Source organism: Danio aesculapii, chromosome 18 (genome assembly GCF_903798145.1).
Source record: "Danio aesculapii chromosome 18, fDanAes4.1, whole genome shotgun sequence".
NCBI lineage: Eukaryota > Metazoa > Chordata > Actinopteri > Cypriniformes > Danionidae > Danio > Danio aesculapii.
The window spans coordinates 55,799,386-55,821,171 of NC_079452.1; the positions used below are offsets into that span (position 1 = coordinate 55,799,386).

The 21,786-nt window shown below is 38.7% G+C and overlaps 1 protein-coding gene across 2 annotated transcripts in view; it reads left to right on the top strand.

Annotated features, from left to right (window-relative positions):
• The window catches only part of yap1 (Yes1 associated transcriptional regulator), a 77,072-nt gene that overhangs the window by 42,806 nt on the left and 12,480 nt on the right, over positions 1-21,786 (top strand). Inside the window, exons 4-6 of one of the 2 annotated variants that reach the window (XM_056478816.1) lie at positions 1,202-1,315; positions 9,943-10,115; positions 14,621-14,754. In XM_056478816.1, the coding sequence (XP_056334791.1) occupies positions 1,202-1,315; positions 9,943-10,115; positions 14,621-14,754 (421 nt within the window). The remainder of the gene's footprint in view (positions 1-1,201; positions 1,316-9,942; positions 10,116-14,620; positions 14,755-21,786) is intronic. The other variant, XM_056478817.1, reaches the window with a different exon arrangement.

Genomic DNA, 21,786 nt, shown 5'->3' on the forward strand with positions numbered 1-21,786 from the left:
ACTAAAAGTATTGTCAGTGACACTCAATCTAGTAGCAAGCAACAGCAAAGTACAATTTTAGAGTTGTTTGCAGAGTTTTATGATTACACCATATAAAAAAACATCACAAAAGATAACTAACGCCATAACTCACTACTGTTTGCTCTAAAGAAAAATGATTGTTTAATTTCTGAATATGTATAAACAAACTTGAATAGAAGTTGGAGTTAGTTGATATCTTTTCAGTTCCTTTTTTTAACTAACACTCACTTCATTTTAGCAGTAAGAAGCTACGATACAGAACATTAAGCTGAAGCTTGACTACAAAATTAAACATCAAATCTAAATCGCAGCATCTGTTAACAAAAATCTCAATTAGATATTTTCACTTACGCACAGCCCTAGGGTGAAAGACTCTTTATGCTAGCCTTGTCTACTGTTAGTTACCAAAACTGCATCAGCCGGTCTAACAATGTAATGGCAACACGCTTATTTTGCATTTGGAATTTTTTCTTTTTTGTAAACTCTGAAAAGATTTGCTTAACATTAGGATGGAAACCTGGCTATGGATTGACAATCATGTAGATCTGTTTCACTACTTTACTGTCAGTCGAACCGAAACTAAATGTTCCATACCATAACTTGTCAAGTAGTGTCATTTCCTTATGTGTAATGCATACAGTTTACTATCTCCATCTCAGAAAAGCTTCAAACACACGTCATTCTTATCTGGACACATCACTTATCTTTCTCTGTGGTGCTTTTAGTTTCTAGTAGAAATAAAAGTTCAGGAACAAAAGTTTAGCTAGCGATGTAGTTGAATGAGTAAATGTCATGTGGGGGAAAATGCAGGATGAAAACAAACTGTGTTCTCAAACAAATACTAAAATGATCATTTCAGATGGTGCTGGATGATTAAAGGGATAGTTCACCCAAAAAAATGAAGATTTACTCACTTAATGAATTTCTTTATTCTGTTAAACACTAAAGAAGATATTTTGAAGAAAGCTGAAAGCTTGTAAACATTAACTTCCATATTAGGAAAAACAAATACTATGGAAGTCGGTAGTTCCAACATTTCAGCTTTCTTCAAAAAAATCTTCTGTCGTGTTCAAGAGAAGAAAGAAAGTCAAACAGGTTTGGAACAAGTAAATGGTGAGTAAATGATGGCAGAATTTGACAGAACTGTCCCTTTAATTATATCCTGACTGTTCTCTCTCAGGTCCTCTTCCTGAAGGCTGGGAACAAGCTATTACCTCAGATGGAGAAATCTACTACATCAATCACAAGAACAAAACCACCTCTTGGCTGGACCCACGACTCGACCCGCGTTTCGGTAAGCTTAAAAAATAAGAATAATTAAAATAAAATTATAATAAATTGGGCACAAACATTGGCCTCGTTCCATGACGCTGTTGCTGCAATTTAATAGGAGAAATAAACTACATGAACAGTGATGCATCAGATTTAACAACAAAAAAAAGATATTATAAAATAGTCTGGAGAGCCTAATTTATGAATCGAATTCATTGACAAGATATAGAAAGATAACATATAAGTAGTAAAGCTGTCAGTTCACTGTAAGCAAAAATAGACATAGCCGATTCATTCATTCATTTTTTTTTCGGCTTGGTCTCTTTATTAATCTGGGGTCGCCATAGCGGAATGAACCGCCAACTTTTCCAGCATATGTTTTACGCAGCGGATGCCCTTCCATCTGCAACCCATCACTGGGAAACACCCATACACTCTCATTCACACACATACACTACGGACAATTTAGCTTACCTTATTCACCTGTACCACATATCTTTGGACTTGTGGGGAAAACCGGAGCACCCGGAGCAAACCCACGCGAAAACCGGGAGAACATGCAAACTCTACATAGAAATGCCAACTGACCCAGCTGAGGCTCGAACCAGCGACCTTGCTGTGAGGCGATCGTGCTACCCACTGTGCCACCATGACACCCAAAGCCAATTCAATTAGACAAATTTAAATATCAAAATATTTCTTTTTTCCCTTTACTATGAAGACCGGAAATCAAATCCCTGCATGATATCAGGTCCTCAAAGTCCTGAACTTGATTCCTTGGTGGTGGTAAAATTACAGTGCTGTTGCTTATTGCTTTATTATTACAGGTATGCTGATTACAGACCAAGTGTAGATATCTGCTCCATGACAATATGTTCATTAGAAAGTGAGTGACAGTGTTTTTTTGCGGCACACAATTCCTACTTCCTGTGACTCATACTGAGGTTAGCCAAAACTGCTCCACACTCAGGACTCTGCTATGTGATCCCTTTACTCGCACACTAGCAAACTAGCTCAAACTGCATCTGATTATGCCGTTTCATAAATCCCCTGTACAGATATGAATCCATAATCCTTAGGAGACGGCCAAACAAATCTAAGCAGTGGAATAGTCACGTTAATCTAATCATCTGTTTTTTCGCTGTCGAGATAAATGGTTCACCGAAAGGTTGTCAGTCTGAGATGTTTGTCCTTTTTCTACCCTTTTCAGTTCCTCTCTTTAATCTCTTTCTATGAGCACGTAAGGCTTACAAAGAGATGAAGGCTTCTGCTTATGTCACTTTGAGTTACTCACGCTTCAGGTGTTTTCCCTTTATCCCAAAGGAGTATTCCTATAGGACTCGGTCTCACTATCTCCTTCATGTTTGAACAAGCTTGTTTTGCCCATTTTTTGACCAAAATACTTTACTTTACTTTACACCTTACGCAAAAATGGTTGTGGGTAAAGTGGTAAACAGTTCATGCAGGGCTGGGTAAGGCAGGATAAAGACCGAGAGAAAGAACGAAAGACAAAAAAGGAGGAGGGGGGTCGTCTCTTGTGGGTGAAGTCCTTTGAAGATTTATAAGTGTTCAGCGGACAAGCCTGGTGGGCCCCTGAATTACAGACGTAATGTGAGGGGGAGAACAACCAGAGGGGTTGACATGGTTAACTCGTTCCTTGCCTCATGTTGAAAACGTTGGGTGTTCCTGCAAGCTTTATGTAACTGCTTGTGTCTGCATTTTTTTAATGACCTTTGCGTGTTTTCTTCCTTCGGCTACTCTCATTTTAAGGTTGTTGAAGTGTAGATGTTTGAGAACTTTATCTCGCCAACACAATTTTGAGAACATTGGCTTGTTCTTGCAGCGGTAGACCTGCAGAGAAGCCATTACATATGTTGCTAACCTGACATGTTGTCCCGTCTGGGTCTGCTTGCTATTGGAGACACTTGGGTAATTCGAGCTGGGAGTAGAATGGGATTGTACTCCTTTAACAGAGAACTGAAGTCTGGCCATTCTCTCTTTCTGTCTAACCACCCCCCCACCCCTTCCCACCCTGCGTGAGGCCCAGCACAGGCAGAACTGTTCTCAGCTGCACATCTAGACGGACTTGAGTCGGTGCCAGGCCTCTCGATGCTGCAGCTCTGCTGCTAATCTGTTCCAGACCTTTTCAGTCAAAGAGCCCCAATGTTAGAGAGAGAGAGAGAGAGAGAGAAAGAGAGAGAGAGAGAGAGAGAGAGAGAGAGAGAGAGAGAGAGAGAGAGAGAGAGAGAAAGGGGGCAGGCGGAGGCAGAGCCAGAGAGGGGGAAGGGAAGAAGGAAAAGAAAGGGTGGAATGGGAGAAAAAGGAAGAAAGCCCATCGATTAAACTTGTGCCTTCTTCCTACGAGATGGTGAACAGGCTGTGAGGTCTGGTCTGAGAGTTCAACAAGGGACTTTATGATGTATTTCACACTTCACCTGGCCCTTAGACTTGCAGACTTGTAGTTTTTGAGCACACAGGCCAACTGGAACCTTGGGTTATCGGTCATGGGCTGCAGGCTTGGATTATCATACTACTCAAGTGCAGGAGTTGGCACCTTGTTGGCAAGTGCAGAGTGATGTCATGCTCTTGTGAAGCACTCCTCTTTTCCAGAGCTGACACACACACACTCACAACCATGCACATTGCATAAACACTTCATGACTCCCAAGGCGCTTGCCTTATTGGGAATCGGGATGACAAATGTGATATCATTGGTACACATTCGAAGGTCTCTCAGTGCATTCATGGATTTAGCTTTTCCTGAGGTAGTTGTTGCTAGGTTGTTTTGTGGTTTTTAGGGCAGAAGTGGCAAATTCCAGTCCTGGACAGCCACAGATCTGCTCCATTTTGGGGAAAACTCATTTACCTGTAATTTTCTAGTACGCCTTAGGTGCCATTTACACTAGTGCATTTTTGTTTTTAGAATAAAACTTGCTTGCTTAATAACTGATTGATCTGTAAACATTTACACGCTCTAGGCATGTAGCTCTCTACCGGCAGCTAGCTCTCTGCAATTCTCACATGGTCGTCCACTGAAGCCAAGCAGGGATGTGCCTGGTCAGTACCTAGATGGGAGACCACATGGGAAAGCTAGGTTGCTGCCAGAAGTGGTGTTAGTGAGAGGTGTTAGTGGAAGTGGTGTTAGTCCCCAGTTTATTGATGGGGACTCTATACTGCTCAGTGAGCGCTGTCTTTTGGATGAGACATTAAATCGAGATCCTGACTCTTTGTGGTCATTAAAAATCCCAGGTTGTTCTTCAAAAAGAAGTAGGGGTTTAACCATGGCATCCTGGCCAAATTTGCCCACTGGCCTCTGTCTATCATGGCCTCCTGACCATCCCCAAATCATAATTGGCTTCATCACTCTTTCTCCTCTCCACCAATCAGTTTGTGTGTGTGGTGTGGGGTCTGGCGGAATATGGCTGCCATCGCATTTCCAGGTGGAAGCTGCACACTTGTGGTGGATGAGGAGATTTCCCCCAAAAATGTATAAAGCACTTTGAGTTTCCAGAAAAGCGCTATATAAATTTAAGGTATTATTATTATTATTATTATTATTATTATTATTATTATTATTATTATTATTATTATGTGCATATTTTGCCGGCATCCATACTTGCCATGTACTGGTTGTGTAATGGTCATATGACCAGGCCTTGGCGAATCAGGGAAAGATGCAGAATAGTTCAGAAGACCAGTCACAGGGATTGTGAATATTCACATTTCCAACCTAAAACGGTTCAGATGAGTTGGAGCAAGACTCTGTAGGGATATATGGCTAGTTCTAGGTGGGTTTTAGCATGTTCCCTATCAGGCCCGGTCAAACTTGGCTACACCCAAGTGTGTGCTGCCCCCTTTGCACCTTGAAATGACATTCATTTAGTTAGTCATTGAGATACCTCTTGACATTCAAACATTGAAACTAAGTTTTACAAGAACGTGATCTCTCTCTTGAAATGGTGTGGCTGCATCTGTTGTTAAGGCGTGAAGAAAAAATGTTGTGAAAGAAAATTTGATAGTATGGTACATATTCCATGAGCAAGAAAAGTCTTAAGAACCTTAGTTTAAATTGTAATATTTGTAGATAACATCATTTCGTGTTACTTGAGTCGCAAATAACGGAAACACATTTGCCTTTCTCACTGCAGTAATCACTAATAATAACTGCCAAAGTCTCCGAGCTTTGATGTATAAATATACCACCTGCTGTTTCCACTTGTAAGTGATACGGCTGCCATCTTGCTTTCAACTGGTTTCCTACTACACGCTAGTCACAGCTGAATTTCCTCCTGCTGGCTTCCGGCAGCTCTCAGCATGCTTTTGTGTGACCCACTGAGGTTTGTGTATGATGGGATATAGAGAGGCTTTTCTTCTGGACACTGATTGACTCTTTCCTTTTCTCCTTGGCACTTATCTCTTAACTAGAAACGCAACTTGAGCATGGCTTTTATACAACAAAACAGCCAGCAAATATTTACAAAGACTTCAGAGGTCCTCCATTTCCTGACATTGCCCAACATTTCCCAACACCCCTCCAGCTCTCACCTGAAAAGAAAAGTGAGCTGCTAATGGCTGGCACCTTTAGAAGATTGCTCAATATAAAGACTGTTCCAAATCCAAAGATGGGCAAACCACGTCAATCTGAACTTTTATCTCTTTCTTTTATTTGTGTTCTTCTGGAACGCTTCCTCCACCTCCACATGTTGGTTCAGAAGAGAAGAGAACAGTCCATGGCACAACCCTCTAGTTCTGCTGTGCTTATGCAACACTGAGTCATTCAACCCCATGGATAAGACTTGTTTGTGTTTCATCTCCGTGTTGTGGTATGGAGTTTCCCAAGTGAGATGCCCACAGAAACTTTACAGTAGACAAGTACAGACTAGTAAGGGAAATCCAGACCTGGGAACCATTTTTATTACTGTTGTTGTTGTTGTGTCTCTTTTGGCAGACGCAACAAATCTAGCCATGACATATCAGCCAACATTAAAGGGGTAGTTCTCCCAATTCTGTCATCATTTATTTGCCCTTTAATTGTTTCAAACCCCTAAGTTTCTTTAAAACACATAGGAAGATCTTTTGGAGAAAACTGGAAACCTGTGACCGTTGACTTCCATAGTATTTGTTTTTCCTACTATGGAAGTCAATGTTTACAGGTTTTGAGCTTTCCTCAAAATATCTTCTTTAGTCTTCAACAGATTAAGGAATCTCCTAAAGCGTTGGAACCCCTTGAGGGTGAAAAAATAGTGAGTCATTTTTCATTTTTGGGTGAACTATCCCTTTAACTGGTCAATTCTGGTCAGAGATCAGTCGTTGCCGCTCCACCAGGGCCATCATTTGCCTTCAACAGACCCATATCTATGCGAGATAAGAGTCTTAAAAGAGAAACAAACATATATACCAACACACACACACGCACACACACACACACACACTCCCCCTCTTGGGCTCACATGCATTCCCACACACTCTTCCAAGCCTTGGGCAGGGTGGGGGAGGGTGTTTGCAGTGTGTGTGTGTGAGGCGTGGTGAGTCTCTGATCTGATTCCCATGGTGAGAGGAGAGCAGAGACTCATTCAGGCCTGAGGTAGTGTAAACACTCTCTGATTGAATGGTGATGAGGATAAGCGGGGAAGACGGGGCTCCCTTGCGCATGACAACGCCAGCACCATCGCGGCTTTGTTGTCACTGGTGGCCCCAGCGCATAAGTAAACACCGATTTTCATTGGTCCAATTACTGTAACACCCCACCTCCTACGGTCTAAAACATTTGTTTCTGTGTTTGCGTCTGCGGCGATACACATACTCTATTCACTTCAATTGATAGGCCTTTCCTAAACCCTGTATAATATACATACCAATGCCTTTGACACCCTTTGGGGTGAGATCTCTTATCTGTTAGTCTTCTTAATGATTGTGGACTGATCTCATGTGATTATGAAATTACAAATGAATATAACAAAAATGCTATATAAATAAATAAATTGGCATAAAGACTAAAAAAGGATATAATATTACAGATCTGAATAAAATTATTAGGTAACTTTTTTTTCCACAGTATTTAAGGTCTGATATTGACCTTACTTTCTTTATAAAGCTCAATAAAACAACAGTTCTTAACTATTGTGCTGTACACACCTTGGGTTATAAATGATCAGAAATAAACAACAGCAGGTAAAACAGGAGACAGTACAACCAACATAGCACAAAATATCATATGCATACCACAGAAACAACTTTTGCTCACATCAACCTTCTCCACCAATCAGATTGGCACTTATGTTCACGTGCACGGAGCTGCTGAAGTTACAGTACACACCACTTGGAGGCAATCAAGCACAAAACTGTCAATAGAAGCGCACATTGAAGAAAATGCCCAGAGGCGATATGAACGTGGAGCATGTTGTCCATGCTTGTTCAAATCGCCAATAACTTTAACAACAAGCGTGTCAACTTTCTCTCTTCTTCTGTGTTATAAGCGGGTGTCAGAAGCTTAAAGTTGTTTGGCGCCACCCTGTGCACTGGGGTCTTTCCGTGAACAAGCATTCATTAAAGATTGTTGTAATAGGTAGCCCATTCCACATTTTGGGACCTACTACAGAAAAAACTCGGTCTTCTTTTTTTTCTTTAGTTTGGATCTGGGGACTTTTAACATTTTCTGGTTCGACGAACTTAAACATCTGCCAGAAATTTTAACAGTAAAAAGGTTAAAAAAGATAAACCCTGGTTTATACTCGACATGTCTGCAAGTTCACTTGAGTGTGCGCAGTGAATGTGATGTCATCGCGGTGTTTGTGGAGGTTCGCTTTGGGTGCATGCAACATGATTTCAGCTGGCAAAACGCACAATTTTTTGAGACTCTACCGAACAGTTTGCGTGGCGCAGTGTTTCATTTGAGTTGAAGAATGAATCATTTTGAAGTGATTTAGTCTGAAACAGGTACGCCTGTACAGACATCTTTATGGTCCATCCATGTGTGATCATAGAGGTAATCAGACAATCTATAATTCTTGGTTAGAAAATGCAACTGCAGTGGGAAAGGAGGAACGTTTTTGTAAAAGTTTGGAAAAACCTGAGGGATAAGTTTGTTAAAGCCAAAACAGATGATTTAATTACAGAAATATGTTTTTTCATCATTCATTTTGAATTAAAAATAATTTAATAGTTACAAAACTATAATTAAGGAACAAATAACTTATTTGATAGATGAAAAAATAAAAGTTGAACCTATCGGTTTACAATAAACTGGTGCCCTGTTTTTCTAGGCTTTATTGGTGATAATAGTTTATTCTTTCTATAATAAAAAATATATTTGTAGAGAAACCCATGTTCTGTTGTCATTCATATTTTTATAAACTTTAATAGGTAGAACTGTCTGAAATATGAACAAAAGCAAGTGATGCATCAAAGTTTGATAAAAAAAAAATCTTGAATGGTTATAAAAATCTTTATATTATTAAAATAATTGATTAAATTTTTTATTAATGTTATGACGTAGTTCCGGAAACTTTCTACTTCTCTGTTAATCCATCTGATGTTATGGTGGGTTTCTTTTGACCGGCTCCTGTCGTTTTAAAGAATATCACAACAGCAAATGCGTCAAGTATAAAAGCCTCGCCTGTTTTGTGAGGTGCGCAAGCGGTCAGCAGAAGTGCGGGATGCGGCGAAAAGCGAAAGTATAAATCAGCCCTAAGACGGTGCCTGACCATTTAATACCTTAAAAACAAACTGTAAAATTTTTCTAAAAACATATCAGCATACCTATTTTCATTTTCTGTAAATACATTTTTTATTATTCTTTTACTTGTAATAATCATGAAGGCACAGCTTTTATTTTATTTTACAGCCGTGTGTATTAATTATATATTTACGATATTTAGCTTTTCTGTGATTATATATTGCGGTATGAACATAATTTCAACAGATGTCTTAAATTTCTCTATTTAGAAAGAAATCATTCATTTAAATTGATTGGGATGACTTTACAGGAGAGTCAATTATGCATACAATATTATAAACAAATAAAGTAGTCAACCAGTATAAATCAATTAGCAAGTGACATAATGTGCGTATTCTATTTGCGTTTGGTGTGAACAGTTTTCAGGTACAGAAATTAAATAATAAAATGTGAAAATAGCACTGCAAGTTGTCATTTTATCAATAATGAAATCAAATCAATCCTTATTAAAGTTACAGTACAAACTTTTGTGCCTGAATTCTTTACTCTCTTAATATGCTTACAAAGTCACAAGCCTTAAAAACTATAATCTCTGCAGTGACTCCACAAACCGTGTGTATTCTGAGCTGTAGCTCCGGCTCAACTATTATCCCGACTTAACATGTTGACTATTGCAGATGTGCACATTACTATATACCAGTGGTGCCAAACTCAGTTCCTGGAGTTTAGTTCCAACCCTGCTGAAACACACTTACCTGTAGGTTTGAAACAAGCCTGATCTAATAAATAAGTTTGATCAGGTTTAATTAGGGTTGGAACTAAACTGTGCAGAGCTGGGGCTCTCCAGGAACTGAGTTTGATACCTGTGGTATATACGTTTGTGAGAGAGTTAGTCTAATGTAAACAAGTCTGTTATATCTCAATGTACTTTTTGTGCCAATAATTAATAAACACATTTAATTTCATGTCCTCAGCATTGAACCAGCAGCGAATTTCCCAGAGTGCCCCAGTAAAGCAAGGCTCCCAGTTGCCCTCCAGCCCACAGAGTGGAGTGATGAGTGGAAACAACCCGATCCGACAGCAGCAGATTCAGATAGAGAAGGAGAGACTGAGGATCAAACAAGAGCTCCTTCGCCAGAGACCTCAGGTCAGACACACACCAGTCAGAACATTCAGGGGCTGTTTACGCAGCATTTTCAGTGGAAAAACAAGACTGTTTTACACTAGAACAATGTTTTTGTGAATGAAACTCAGTTGTGTAAAGTAACAAATTACAAATACTCAAATTACTGTAATTGAGTAGTTTTTACCAGGAATTGTAATTTACGAAGTAGTTTTAAAACTGTGTACTTTTATTTTCCCTTGACAACATATTTAGTGCTGTATTGGCTCTTTTACTCCACTATTTTCCTTCAACCTGCAGTTACTACTTTATTTTCTTTTCTATGGGGATTGGCTAAAGTGGATTAATCAGTCCTGTGATTCTTGTCCAATCAAATTGCACATAGAAAGTAAATTGCATCATACTAAACAACCTCCAGACATTGGCACTTCATAAATGCAACAAACCATTTGGAAGCATTAAAAGTGTCCAAGAAGATGTCTAAAATCTTTACACGCAGTGATCGAGAGACTTTATAGACTGCATATCACTGATGAGAAGATGGATGTTTACTGTATGAGGACTGAAACCACCAAATGCCCTTAAACATCTACTAATGCACTACAGAATATTACGTTTACACATCCGTGGACAAATTGCATGTAAACACATGAGCCGTTCACATCGTAGTACTCACGACTCACTACTCTTAAGTACTTTTAGAAGGGTTCATTTTACTTCTACTTTCAGTAATATTTACAACAGATACTTTTACTCTACTTGCACTAAATTTTTGGGCAAGTATTGGTACTTTTACTTGAGTATGATTTTTCAGTACTCTTTCCACCACTGCTGAAACTCACTTTCAAAGTGAAAGTTTCTGAAAATGCTGCCATTTTCATGTTCATGAAAACACCCAAAACCTAGAGTCTTTGAAAACGATGACATCACATGCGTGCATCGTACATCGGAGGTGTAGATTAAAGTCAGGCGCAAAACAAACAAGCATACACAACAATGACGAAGTATGTGCATTTGTTATTGCTCAATCCACAGCAAAGTGTAGATTTACTTTAGATTTCAACTAACAACGGCGATGCATCATATACATACACGCACACGCAGCAAAGTCCTACATACATCCACCAACTTAAAGTCGTCACTCGTTTCACAATATGAGACACCACCGAATTTTGACCTGGCACACCTAATACAACATTTTTTGTCATTTTAATGGATGTTTAAACCTGGATTGTTTTGAAAACATTGTCTTTTAAACAAAATGGAGGGAAAGTGATTATGTTTTTGGCTACATTGATGTCATATAGACGTAGCCTCTGTCTTCACATGCAAGATGGATGCGCAGTCTGCTGCTCAAATCTCATCAGTAGTGCATGTACTCACCCTTTATGTTTGGTATTTTCATGTTTAATGCACTGATAGTGTATTTATAAAGTTTGTTATGACAGACATATTAGTATGAAGTCTGGTCCGCTTTGCTGCTTAGTCATGCAGTTGACAAACGTATGAAGTAAATCGTCACACTTAGTTTCTTTAAATCAGTATAAGAGAGCCTTACTGTATAGATATTTTATTGAGTGAGTAAATGAGACAGAGGAGAGGAGGAGCTTTATCAGCTGCCCCCGCTTTGGAATGTAAACACAGTGTTAAGTCAGTCCTGCAGACCCCCCTGCTGGAAAACGAAATAAACAGAGATCTGACAGACTGCGGTTACAAACAGCTCACTTTAAACACTGAGCCACAAAACATGTACACTTAACTCACTGATATTATAGCAACGTTATATAATGAATCAGCCTACGTGAAATGTTTTAGCCTACGTGAATGTTTTACTTTCATATTATGACATTTTGTTTTAAAAAAAGATAAATGTAGGGCAGGATTTGGTTTTATTATTAATTTATATAATTTTCCTGTTATATATTAAATGACATTATATTTTATACATCGTTATAATTGGCTAAAGTTTGAATAATTAGTAGATCATCTAAAGTCTGTATGTAAAACTAATTTAGAGTGTTTTTAGAGCGTTTAGAACATAAAATTACAACTGCTAAAAATGAATTAAAATGATTCCATGTTTTGGTTGTATTAATTTTTGCACAATACCATAACCAATACTCAGGAGAGTTGATGGGGAAATAACCATGATTGCCAGTTATTCAAACATTTATTATTTTGACCAATTTTCTGTCATTTTCTGGATTTTTATTTATTTTATTTATTTGTTGTTGTTCATATGCAGTTGAAGTCAAAATTATTAGCCCCCTGTTTATTTCCCCCCCAATTTCTCTTTAATAGAGAGATGTTTTCAACACATTTCTAAGCATAATAAATGTAATAAGTCATTTCTAATAACTGATTTATTTTTTCTGTGCCATGATGACAGTAAATTAATATTTTACTAGATATTTTTCAAGACACTAGTATTCAACTTAAAGGGCAATTTAAAGGCTTAACTAGGTTAAATAGGCAGGTTTGGGTAATTAGACAAATCATTGTATAATGATGAGACAACCGAAAAAAAGTATATAGTTTAAGGGGCTAATCATTTTGACCTTAAAATGTTTATTAAAAAATTTAAAACGGCTTTTATTCTAGCTAGAATAAAACAAATAAAACTTTCTCCAGAAGAAAAGAATATTATCTGTCATACTGTGAAAATGTCCTTGCTGTGTTAAACATCATTTGGGAGATATTTAAAAAAGAAAAACTAATTCAAAGGGGGGCTAATAATTCTGACTTCAACTGTATTTTCAACTGTACATTTTTTTTTTATGCTTCTGATTCAACAGAAGCATTTAAAAAAAGGCAAACTAACGAAAGTGGACTGGACAAAATTGAAGTGTACCAAAAATTTCATCAAAGTCTGTTTGTGCATGCGTCTATATATAATGATCTTATTATCAGACGGAGGAGATGAAGAATTACAAGCTGCTGTCATGTCATTTTGGGGAAAAATAATAATTCAAATGATGTAACAGCAGTTAAGTGTAATTCTTCATGTGAACGTCTCCTCCTTCTGATATACAGCGCTCAGCATATATAAGTACACCGCTCACAAATCTGTCTTTTAAATTCATATTTTTAATAGGACGCTTTACAATGCTACATTTGTGCATATACTTTAGATTAGTCAGTAATGAAGCCAAATCTGGAGCTTATCTAAAAAAATAACTTACGATAGCAGTCCAAAAACTAGTACAGCCAAATTTATATGTTATAGAAAAATATTAAATACAAATTTAAAAGTCAAAAGAAGCAATAAAAATTAAAATTTAGTTGAAATATTGTAGGTTGTAATTTATTTTGCAATATTTTGCTTGAATTTAATTGTATTATCTTTCAATTTGTAAATATGTTTGGTGACTAAAATAATATTATAATAAATATATCTGTTTAATAAATCTGTTTTGTTTAAATGCACCAAATGCATTGTCTTGATCAAATATTCATTTTCAAAATGGGGTGTAGTCAGTTATGCTGACCACTGTATATAATGAATATTGAAATAATCTAAATGGCAATATTTTTATTTGACATTTGGAAATGTTATCAGACTTTTTAATACATTAATACAAATCTTAACAATACACTTAAACACATATCTAAACATTTCTCAACTATTTCAATAGCTATATTCTGGATTCTATCAAATAATTCATTTTCATTTTAAGTACAGATGTTCAATATTCACTAATAACTTATAAAGGTTAAGACGCTAACTGGCTGTGAAAAAAGATTCCAATTAAAAATGTTAATACTAAATAATTAAACCACACTCGATTATGAATACATTTTTAAAACGAATGCCAAAAAAATAATCATGTCAGTTAATGTAAATGACTTGTTTTCATATAATGTGATGAATAGTTAGCAGATAGGATGAGTAAAGTGCACTTTAACGGTCAAAGGGGTCAGTGTGGATGGCGTGTTGATAAGCAGTGGTGACAGCCTGTTGAGTCGCCCTTTAATCAGCAGAAAATGTGACCGTATTTAAGTTTCAGTTAGTCATAGGAAGTCTGTAATAAAATCAAAGCTCTGACCCTTCTGTACAAAATGATGTGCAATAAACCCACACCTTTGCGTGAGTATCTGTAAACCACCCATTTGAGCTGAGGCAGTGAAGTAAGCAGTCTTACACAATCCATTGATAAATCATAACCAGATTTGTAACTCATAGGGACTTGTTAGATGGGAAAAGGCTTTTATTCCTCTTACACATGAAACTAAGTAAAACTTGTAGGTTAAGTTTTTTTGTTTGTTTGTTTTTTTCATTCTTTACTTCCCATAACTCATAGACAGTGTATTGTGCACGTATGCGTGGTTTCATAGTAAAACCAGTATAGTTTGTTCTGTCCTTTTTCTTCAGTAGATAAATATATCTGCTCTCATCTGTACTTGGAGTAATTCCAACAAAAAATAGTAATTCAGACTTCCGTTAAGCTTCCGTTTGGTTCCTGCAAACCCAGTCTGCTCACTTCATGATGGTTTAAGGCATGTTTCCTTTGTTTTGTGTGCGTGTGCAGGAGCTCGCCCTCAGAAACCAGCTGCCAACCAGCATGGAGCAGGATGGCGGCACCCAAAACCCGGTGTCTTCACCTGGAATGGGCCAAGACGCACGTAACATGACCACCAACAGCTCTGACCCATTCTTGAACAGGTAAGACGCATTCAGCTGCACGCAGAACACAGGTTATTTAAGAAAAGCTCACTTTTGCATTTGCAGATTGTAGTAGTTTGGAGTTCAAAAGCACATAAAGCCAATGTCGTACAAAGTATGTACTTTTTTTTAGGCTTGAACCACTCTCATCAGTGACCTCTGCTGGAAAAGCTTGTGGAAACAGTCAAGTTGAGATATGGGGGATAGTGACATTTCTATAAAAAAGCCTACATTAAAAGTAGATGCCAAATGAGAACTTTTCTGTCATAAACGAACATGCCCAAAAATATGCTTAGCAGCAGTGTTGAGAAAGAGAAATAACCTAGTGCTTAAGGATATATATTCACAGATGAAAAAACAACATCCTTCGATCCAATTAATTAAAATCATGGAGAAAAGAGCGCTTTTTTATCATCAAAACTGTCAATCAACGCACACTTTTTTTTCCCCAGTCATTGTGTCTTTTGCAGTCATTGTGTGCAGTGTAAATGCAGACATCACGGGTCACTGATGTAAGCAGGTTTTCAAACAAATCAGATGCAGTCACAGAATCTGAATTTATGGTCAAGGTCTGCAGTGTAAATGCTGCCTTAATCAAATCAAGTCATCAGCAGCATGTGTACTGTGACGAGTGAAAAGCTTAGGTGCTGGCTCCAGACAGTGCAAAATACAACGACATACTCCAGAAAAACAAAACAATATCGTATTAGCAATGTTTACAGTAGTATGTAAAAGACAATAAATACGTTAAAGACAATAAATATGCTAAGAAAAACACACATTACAAACATGTAGGCACAGATAGACAAGGATACACAGACAGTCAAAAAGGTTTACATATAGGCCCAATCCCAATTCTACTCCTTAGCCCTTCCCCTTACCTCTACCCCTCATTTTGCGCGTTCCTGTGAAGGGGTAGGAGTGTCCCAATTCTCTTTAGCTTAAAGGCTTAGGGCAGAAGGGGTAAAATATAAATTTTTCAGGACCACACTCGAAACTAAGGGGTAAGAAAATTTCCCCGAATACACCAGCTACAACGGCAGGATCGCTTACCAATTTTTTCAACAAACAAGCGTATGTTTTAACATATTCATAACCGCGTTCGTATTTTACCGTCATGCTTTTATAAAAAAAAAGCTCAAATAAATTTCGCTATCTATAATCCCTAATAATAACTCCTGTATAGTAATCCCACGACATTCTGACACTCGATGACACTCGAATACCCTGTCAGAAAAGTCTAGTGGCTGGGAATGAGCTTTTACAGTGTCTGCTATAATGTTAATGTTGTTTTTGGTGTGTTTACATAGATGAATATGGTCACTGTGTAAATGCACAGTATAGTTACGATCTTATTGCCACATTATATCATTATGATAACATGATATTGTTGCCTTCAGTGATTGACAAATGATGACAAATACCAAAACATAACACAACTGGAATAATTACAGCAGTCGCGATCATCTGATCTCATATGAAGCACGAGATAGCGAGGACATATGATGACGAGTGCAGGTGCTGTAGTGCTGTCCCAATTCTTAGGGGTAAATTTTGAAGCCCTTCCCCTTCACACTCGTTTTTAAGGGCCAATGGGAAGGGGTACAAAAATAGAATTGAGATTGGGCCATAGTCAGACTGTTGGTGGAAAGAAATAGTAGTAAATATTGTTTTACGTAAGGATTTGGTTAAAGTGCAGAGCATGCTACATCTTGTTGGTATGCAGTGAGGGGTATGGAAAGAGATTGTGCGAGGTGTGTTAAGTGTTCATTAGCCTGATATTCACCACAAAATGAAGATCGTGTCATTGGTTACAATGATGATTTCTTCTTGTCATATTTGTTTTTCCCACTCGTAACCAAATGTCAAATTCTTTGACTTTTCCCTCACATTCACCTGACTAAAAAGATGAATCTCCATGACTTGTAATGAACCGAAAAACAAGAAGCAAAACAAAACTATATTGAAAAAGAAATGACTGGAAGATCACTTGACTTTGTGTTGTTCCAAATCCTTTCTTCTGCTCGACACAAGTGAAGATCTGACATATTTCTTTCCCTTCCTTTAAATTTCTTTCATCCAAATTTCTTGACTCTATAAAAATCAAGAGATTTAATCCTATTCTCCTGAAGAGTCGCATTTAAAATGATGAACAGATTTAAATTAGGCTTTTATTCACATATATTAACTTTGAGCTGCAAACAGAAACTCAACCTTACCGGCTTGACAAACAAGAGCAAACCTCATTGGTTCTTCCAGATTAACCAAAACATTGCTGATTAGTGCTTATATTTGAATAAATGAAATCGGTTCATGATTTAAGCCAGTCAAGTCTCTTTAAACAGATTCATGCAGGTTTTTTAACCTCTTTGAAAACATATTTCAAAGAGATCTGGATGTGCCGCTTTAGAAATCTCTCAGTCTTGATAAAAAAATAAATAAATGAAAATCCTCATTTGTGCTTTGAAAACGAGCAGAATTTATAACTCTTTAGAAAAGACAGGATGGCCTGTTCATGTAACACCAAGGGGCAGATTAAGGCAATAAGCAGTGTAAGTGGCCGCTTAAGGCTGATTTATACTTCTGCATTAAGCACACGTATGCTCTGGTGCAGCCTGCACGCGGTCACATAACCCTCGCTGTGGCTGACGCTGGCGCACCTCTCAAAAAAATTACACGTGATTACAATCACTACACGTGATTGGTCTGCTTGGTCGCTCTGACGAGTGTGGGCGGGGGGTGAGAGCCGTGCAAACTCGTTGAAGCGAGTGCTTACAAGTGTGGAGTCCCGTAAAGGTGCTCCAGATGGAAACTTTTGTTTTGTGTCTACCTTATGATTAACCTCCGCCAGTTCCTGCCTCTGAATGAGCGGGTTTTAGCTACTTGTACATTAAGGTAGCGTTAAAAAAAAACAGATCACCCGCGAAGAAACTCGACACAGAGGAACATTTAAACCTACTGCCAGCTAGTGTTTTGGAAGTGTTATTGCAGAGTAACACAAACAACATGCAGAAGTATAAATGCATGACTACACACTAGGCATGCGCCATAGGTCACGTCAATCGCCAAACGTGGAAGTATAGACCAGCCTTTAGGGCCCCAGGAAACCTGAGGGCCCCAATAAATACCTAAAAGTTTTTATTAAATTATATGAATTGGCATTTTGTGACACATTTTGTTTGGTGAGTGTCTAACAGATACAAATTAACCCTAATTAATACATCCGTGCAAATGTGTCCCCCCAATCATGGATCAGTCCAGCAGTCAAATCAGGTGAAAATTTAGTTTTAAACACCAAAACCAAAAGTTTATTCAGTATTTTTAGTTATGAATTCATTTTAAGGAAATAAATCATTTAAAATGTTATGATTGCATTAAAAACAAAACAGAGTGATATAAGAAAAAGGCAGCTAAATAAATAAATAAATAAATAAATACGAAGGGTGCAGATTACTGTAGGAACTGCTTAGGGGACGCCAAATCACCAAATCCACCCCTGGCAACACCCTAAAGCAGCCTTTTCGTTATTACGGTTGGTTTTTTTGTTTGTTTGGTTTTTTATTAACCCTTTTTTCCTTTCTTCCTAAATTTGTATTTTTGTTAATATTAGCCTTTCTAAATGTTTTGATCTTACATGCAATAGGACTACCTATATAAACCTGTCATATGCGTTTGTGCTATTTTGTCACGTGAGGGGGAGAAAATGAACGAGTTTTAGTGCTTTTCCCGAGAATTGCGCCCTCCAGTGGCAGTCCAGCACATGAATCCCTACATGAGAGCTTATGAGGATGATGTAAAAAGGCGGCCTGTGTGGTTTCGTTCTCGTACACGGCCGTCCCCTTCACCCCCACCATTCACACTGCACTCACAAAGAGCTCATTCATCCAGCAACTCTCATGCACTCCAGCCACATTTCATTCTCTTCATTAGAGAAACTTGCTGTATTTTCCTTCACTGTAGCATGTCCTCTGGCCCCTTTATCTGAGCCCTCGCTGCTAAACGGCCAGTCTGCTATTTATAGAGCGCTTTTTTCAGACCACCAGCAAAACAACACCTTTTACAATGACTCTCAAAAGCAGTTCAGCACAGGCCACGGGGAGGTGGACATGCACAAACTCTTACAGCAATTAGTAGCCGAATGAGCAGTCAGTATTAGCTATTATTGCGAAGAAATGGAGAGATGTAAACAGGAAGTTGCTTGCAATACTTTGTAAATGATTAATTGTCTTGTGAAGGTGTATACTCATCACTATACTTGTTATAGCTCTGTAATAGCACAATTATTAGCATATTAAAATGAAACGTCTGCACATTCTCATTCTCTGAAATGACTTCATAAAATTGGGATTTTTCCATTGGGATAAGTTCGTCTTCATACAAAAGATGCCATGTTTTTTTTTGGTAACCGTTTTCCTTCAGTCATCTGCGATTCAAATTTAGTACGTAATAATAGTCTTGGCTTGATTTAGGTTTGATCAAGTGTGTGTTGATCTGCAGTATATTTAACATTTCTGATCCTTGATTTTGATTTCTGATCCTGAGGTGTACAGTGTTGCCAGATATAGCTGACTTTTTTCAGCCACAAAGCTGTCCAAAACCCACCCAAACACACAAAAACTGCTCAAAATATTAGCATAATGAGCAATTCCAGCGTTACTGATGTGACCTTTGCAGTAAAAACTCAAGACATAAATTCACAGAGAAAGTATATGTTAACAGTATATTGAAACATCTGTTTATATTTAACCACAGACTTACAGGTTCAGAAAAATGTCAATCTGTGAACATATTTTCTATTTTAAATGAGGAAAATAAACATGCGTTATGGATGTGACCAAAAAGCTCTGCAAGTTTACAGTACACAGCCTACTTTGTAGAAATTCAGTGAGTTAAACCGCACAACCAGTGGTGTAGTCCTTGCTATACGCACGTATACTCAGTATGCCTACTTTGTTCCATGAGCTGTTTGGGTATTACGACTTCCCTAATTTTTGTGTATTGAGTATTTGAGTTTTTCGAAGATCACAACAAATCATCTGAAAGAAGTCTCGCTGAAACGTTCAAGTAAAATTATAAAACAGCATGGTTGTCGCTTTAGCCCTCCTATATTTCCATTCAGCCCCCCTAACACCTTTGCGATTACCTTTACACTACTAAATGATCGCCTTAGTCCCCTTTAAATTTGGTATAAAAACGGCAGCAAAATCCCACTCCTGAACTCGTTTTTTAGTTAGTCAGCAAACCACAGCTGTGCAGTGTGTGTGTGTGTGTGTATATATATATATATATATATACATTGACTTTCGTCGTTTCTTTGCCTACTTTTAAAATTTGGATTGGGTGGGTAATAGTAAATCACCTATTTTTTTAGGATGCACCACTGCGCACAACCTAAAAGAAATGAGGCTAATCAGAAAGGTAAGAGTGGGCTCTCTATAGACAAAACATGATTGATTTTATTTGATATTTTTGCATTTTATGAGGAAAAAGCTTGGTTATGGATGTGACATCTCTCTGTTATGGATGAGACGGATGTGAAATTGCCACTTGTGTAACTTTGTTAAATGAAATCTAATTGTTTGAAAACACTGACAGTGTCATGGATTGGTCAGGCTCTCACGACCCCCACTCACGAAGATCACCATCACCTGACTTCTAATGAGCACACAGCTGCATCACATTCACGAGCACCAGATAAAAGCACAGCACTCCAGTCGCTCATTGTCCGGGCTCGTCTCGACGAAAGCGGACAACTGAGCGACCACTCAGCGTAGTCATCCTCAGCTAAAACAAACGATTTACTTACCTGTTCTCTTTGTATTCCTCCTAGTCTTCCTGGTCCTCCCGAATCGTCCTGTCTTCCAGTCCTTCCAAGTCTGTGTCATCCTCTGTCAGCTGTATCTGGTGTGTGCTGTCCATCCTCGTGTATTCCTGTTACCCAGCCACGGAGGAAAAGACCCCAACATCATTCCTGATCCTCCTGGCTATCCTTCATGTGCTCCTTGTTGTCATTTAATAAACACCCTAACGTTTCCTTACCTCTGTCTCCTGTCCGCTTCATAACAGAAGCCCGGACCTTTAACGACGACAACATGAGCCCCCCCGATCACCTTCAAGAGCTGGTGGACCAGTTGAAGCGGATTCTACAGCCACCAGCTCCACTTTCCAACGCACCACCAGCACCGAGCACTTCCGCCTCCACAGTTTCTTCTTCGGCCCTTCCTTCCAGTCCCATGGCCCGACCAGCGCCCTACTCAGGCGGAGCGGGGGAGTGCAATGGTTTTCTGTTACAATGTTCCCTCATATTCGAAATGCAACCTTCTCTATATCCCACAGATAAGTCGAAGATCGCCTACATCGTATCTCTACTCTCTGGACCTGCACTTAAATGGGCTGAGACGATCTGGAACCAAGCCGGGCCGGTCATGAATTCCATCACTACCTTCACGGAGTATTTCAAAGAGGTGTTTGGACGTTCTGATGGGGAAGTAGCCGCTGGAGAGCAGCTGTATCATCTAAAGCAAGGTACTCTATCTACACAGGAATATGCGCTCCGGTTTCGCACTCTAGCAGCTGCAAGTGGATGGAATGAGAGATCGTTGTTGACCACGTACCGGCTCGGCTTGGAACCCACGCTCCGAATCCAACTGGCCACATTAGATGATACAATGGGTCTGGAGAGATTCATCCAACATTCTCTCCGATGTTCCGATCGTCTCCGTTCCTATCAACAGGACACCATCACCCCCTCGTCTGCACTCCTCCAATCGCCTGAGTCAACAGCCTCTCCAGAACCAGAACCCATGATAATAGAGTCTGGAAGACTGACATCAGCGGAACGACAGAGGAGGCTGACCCGGGGTCTGTGTCTATACTGCGGTGTCAGTGGACACACCCGTATGGAGTGTCCCCTTCGTCCCATTCGGACTTCAGTGAGTGTATTCAGTACGAATATTGAACAATGTAAACCACTTACTACCACCGTACAAATAACTACTGCCTCTATTTCTCTCCTTGTCACAGCCCTCATCG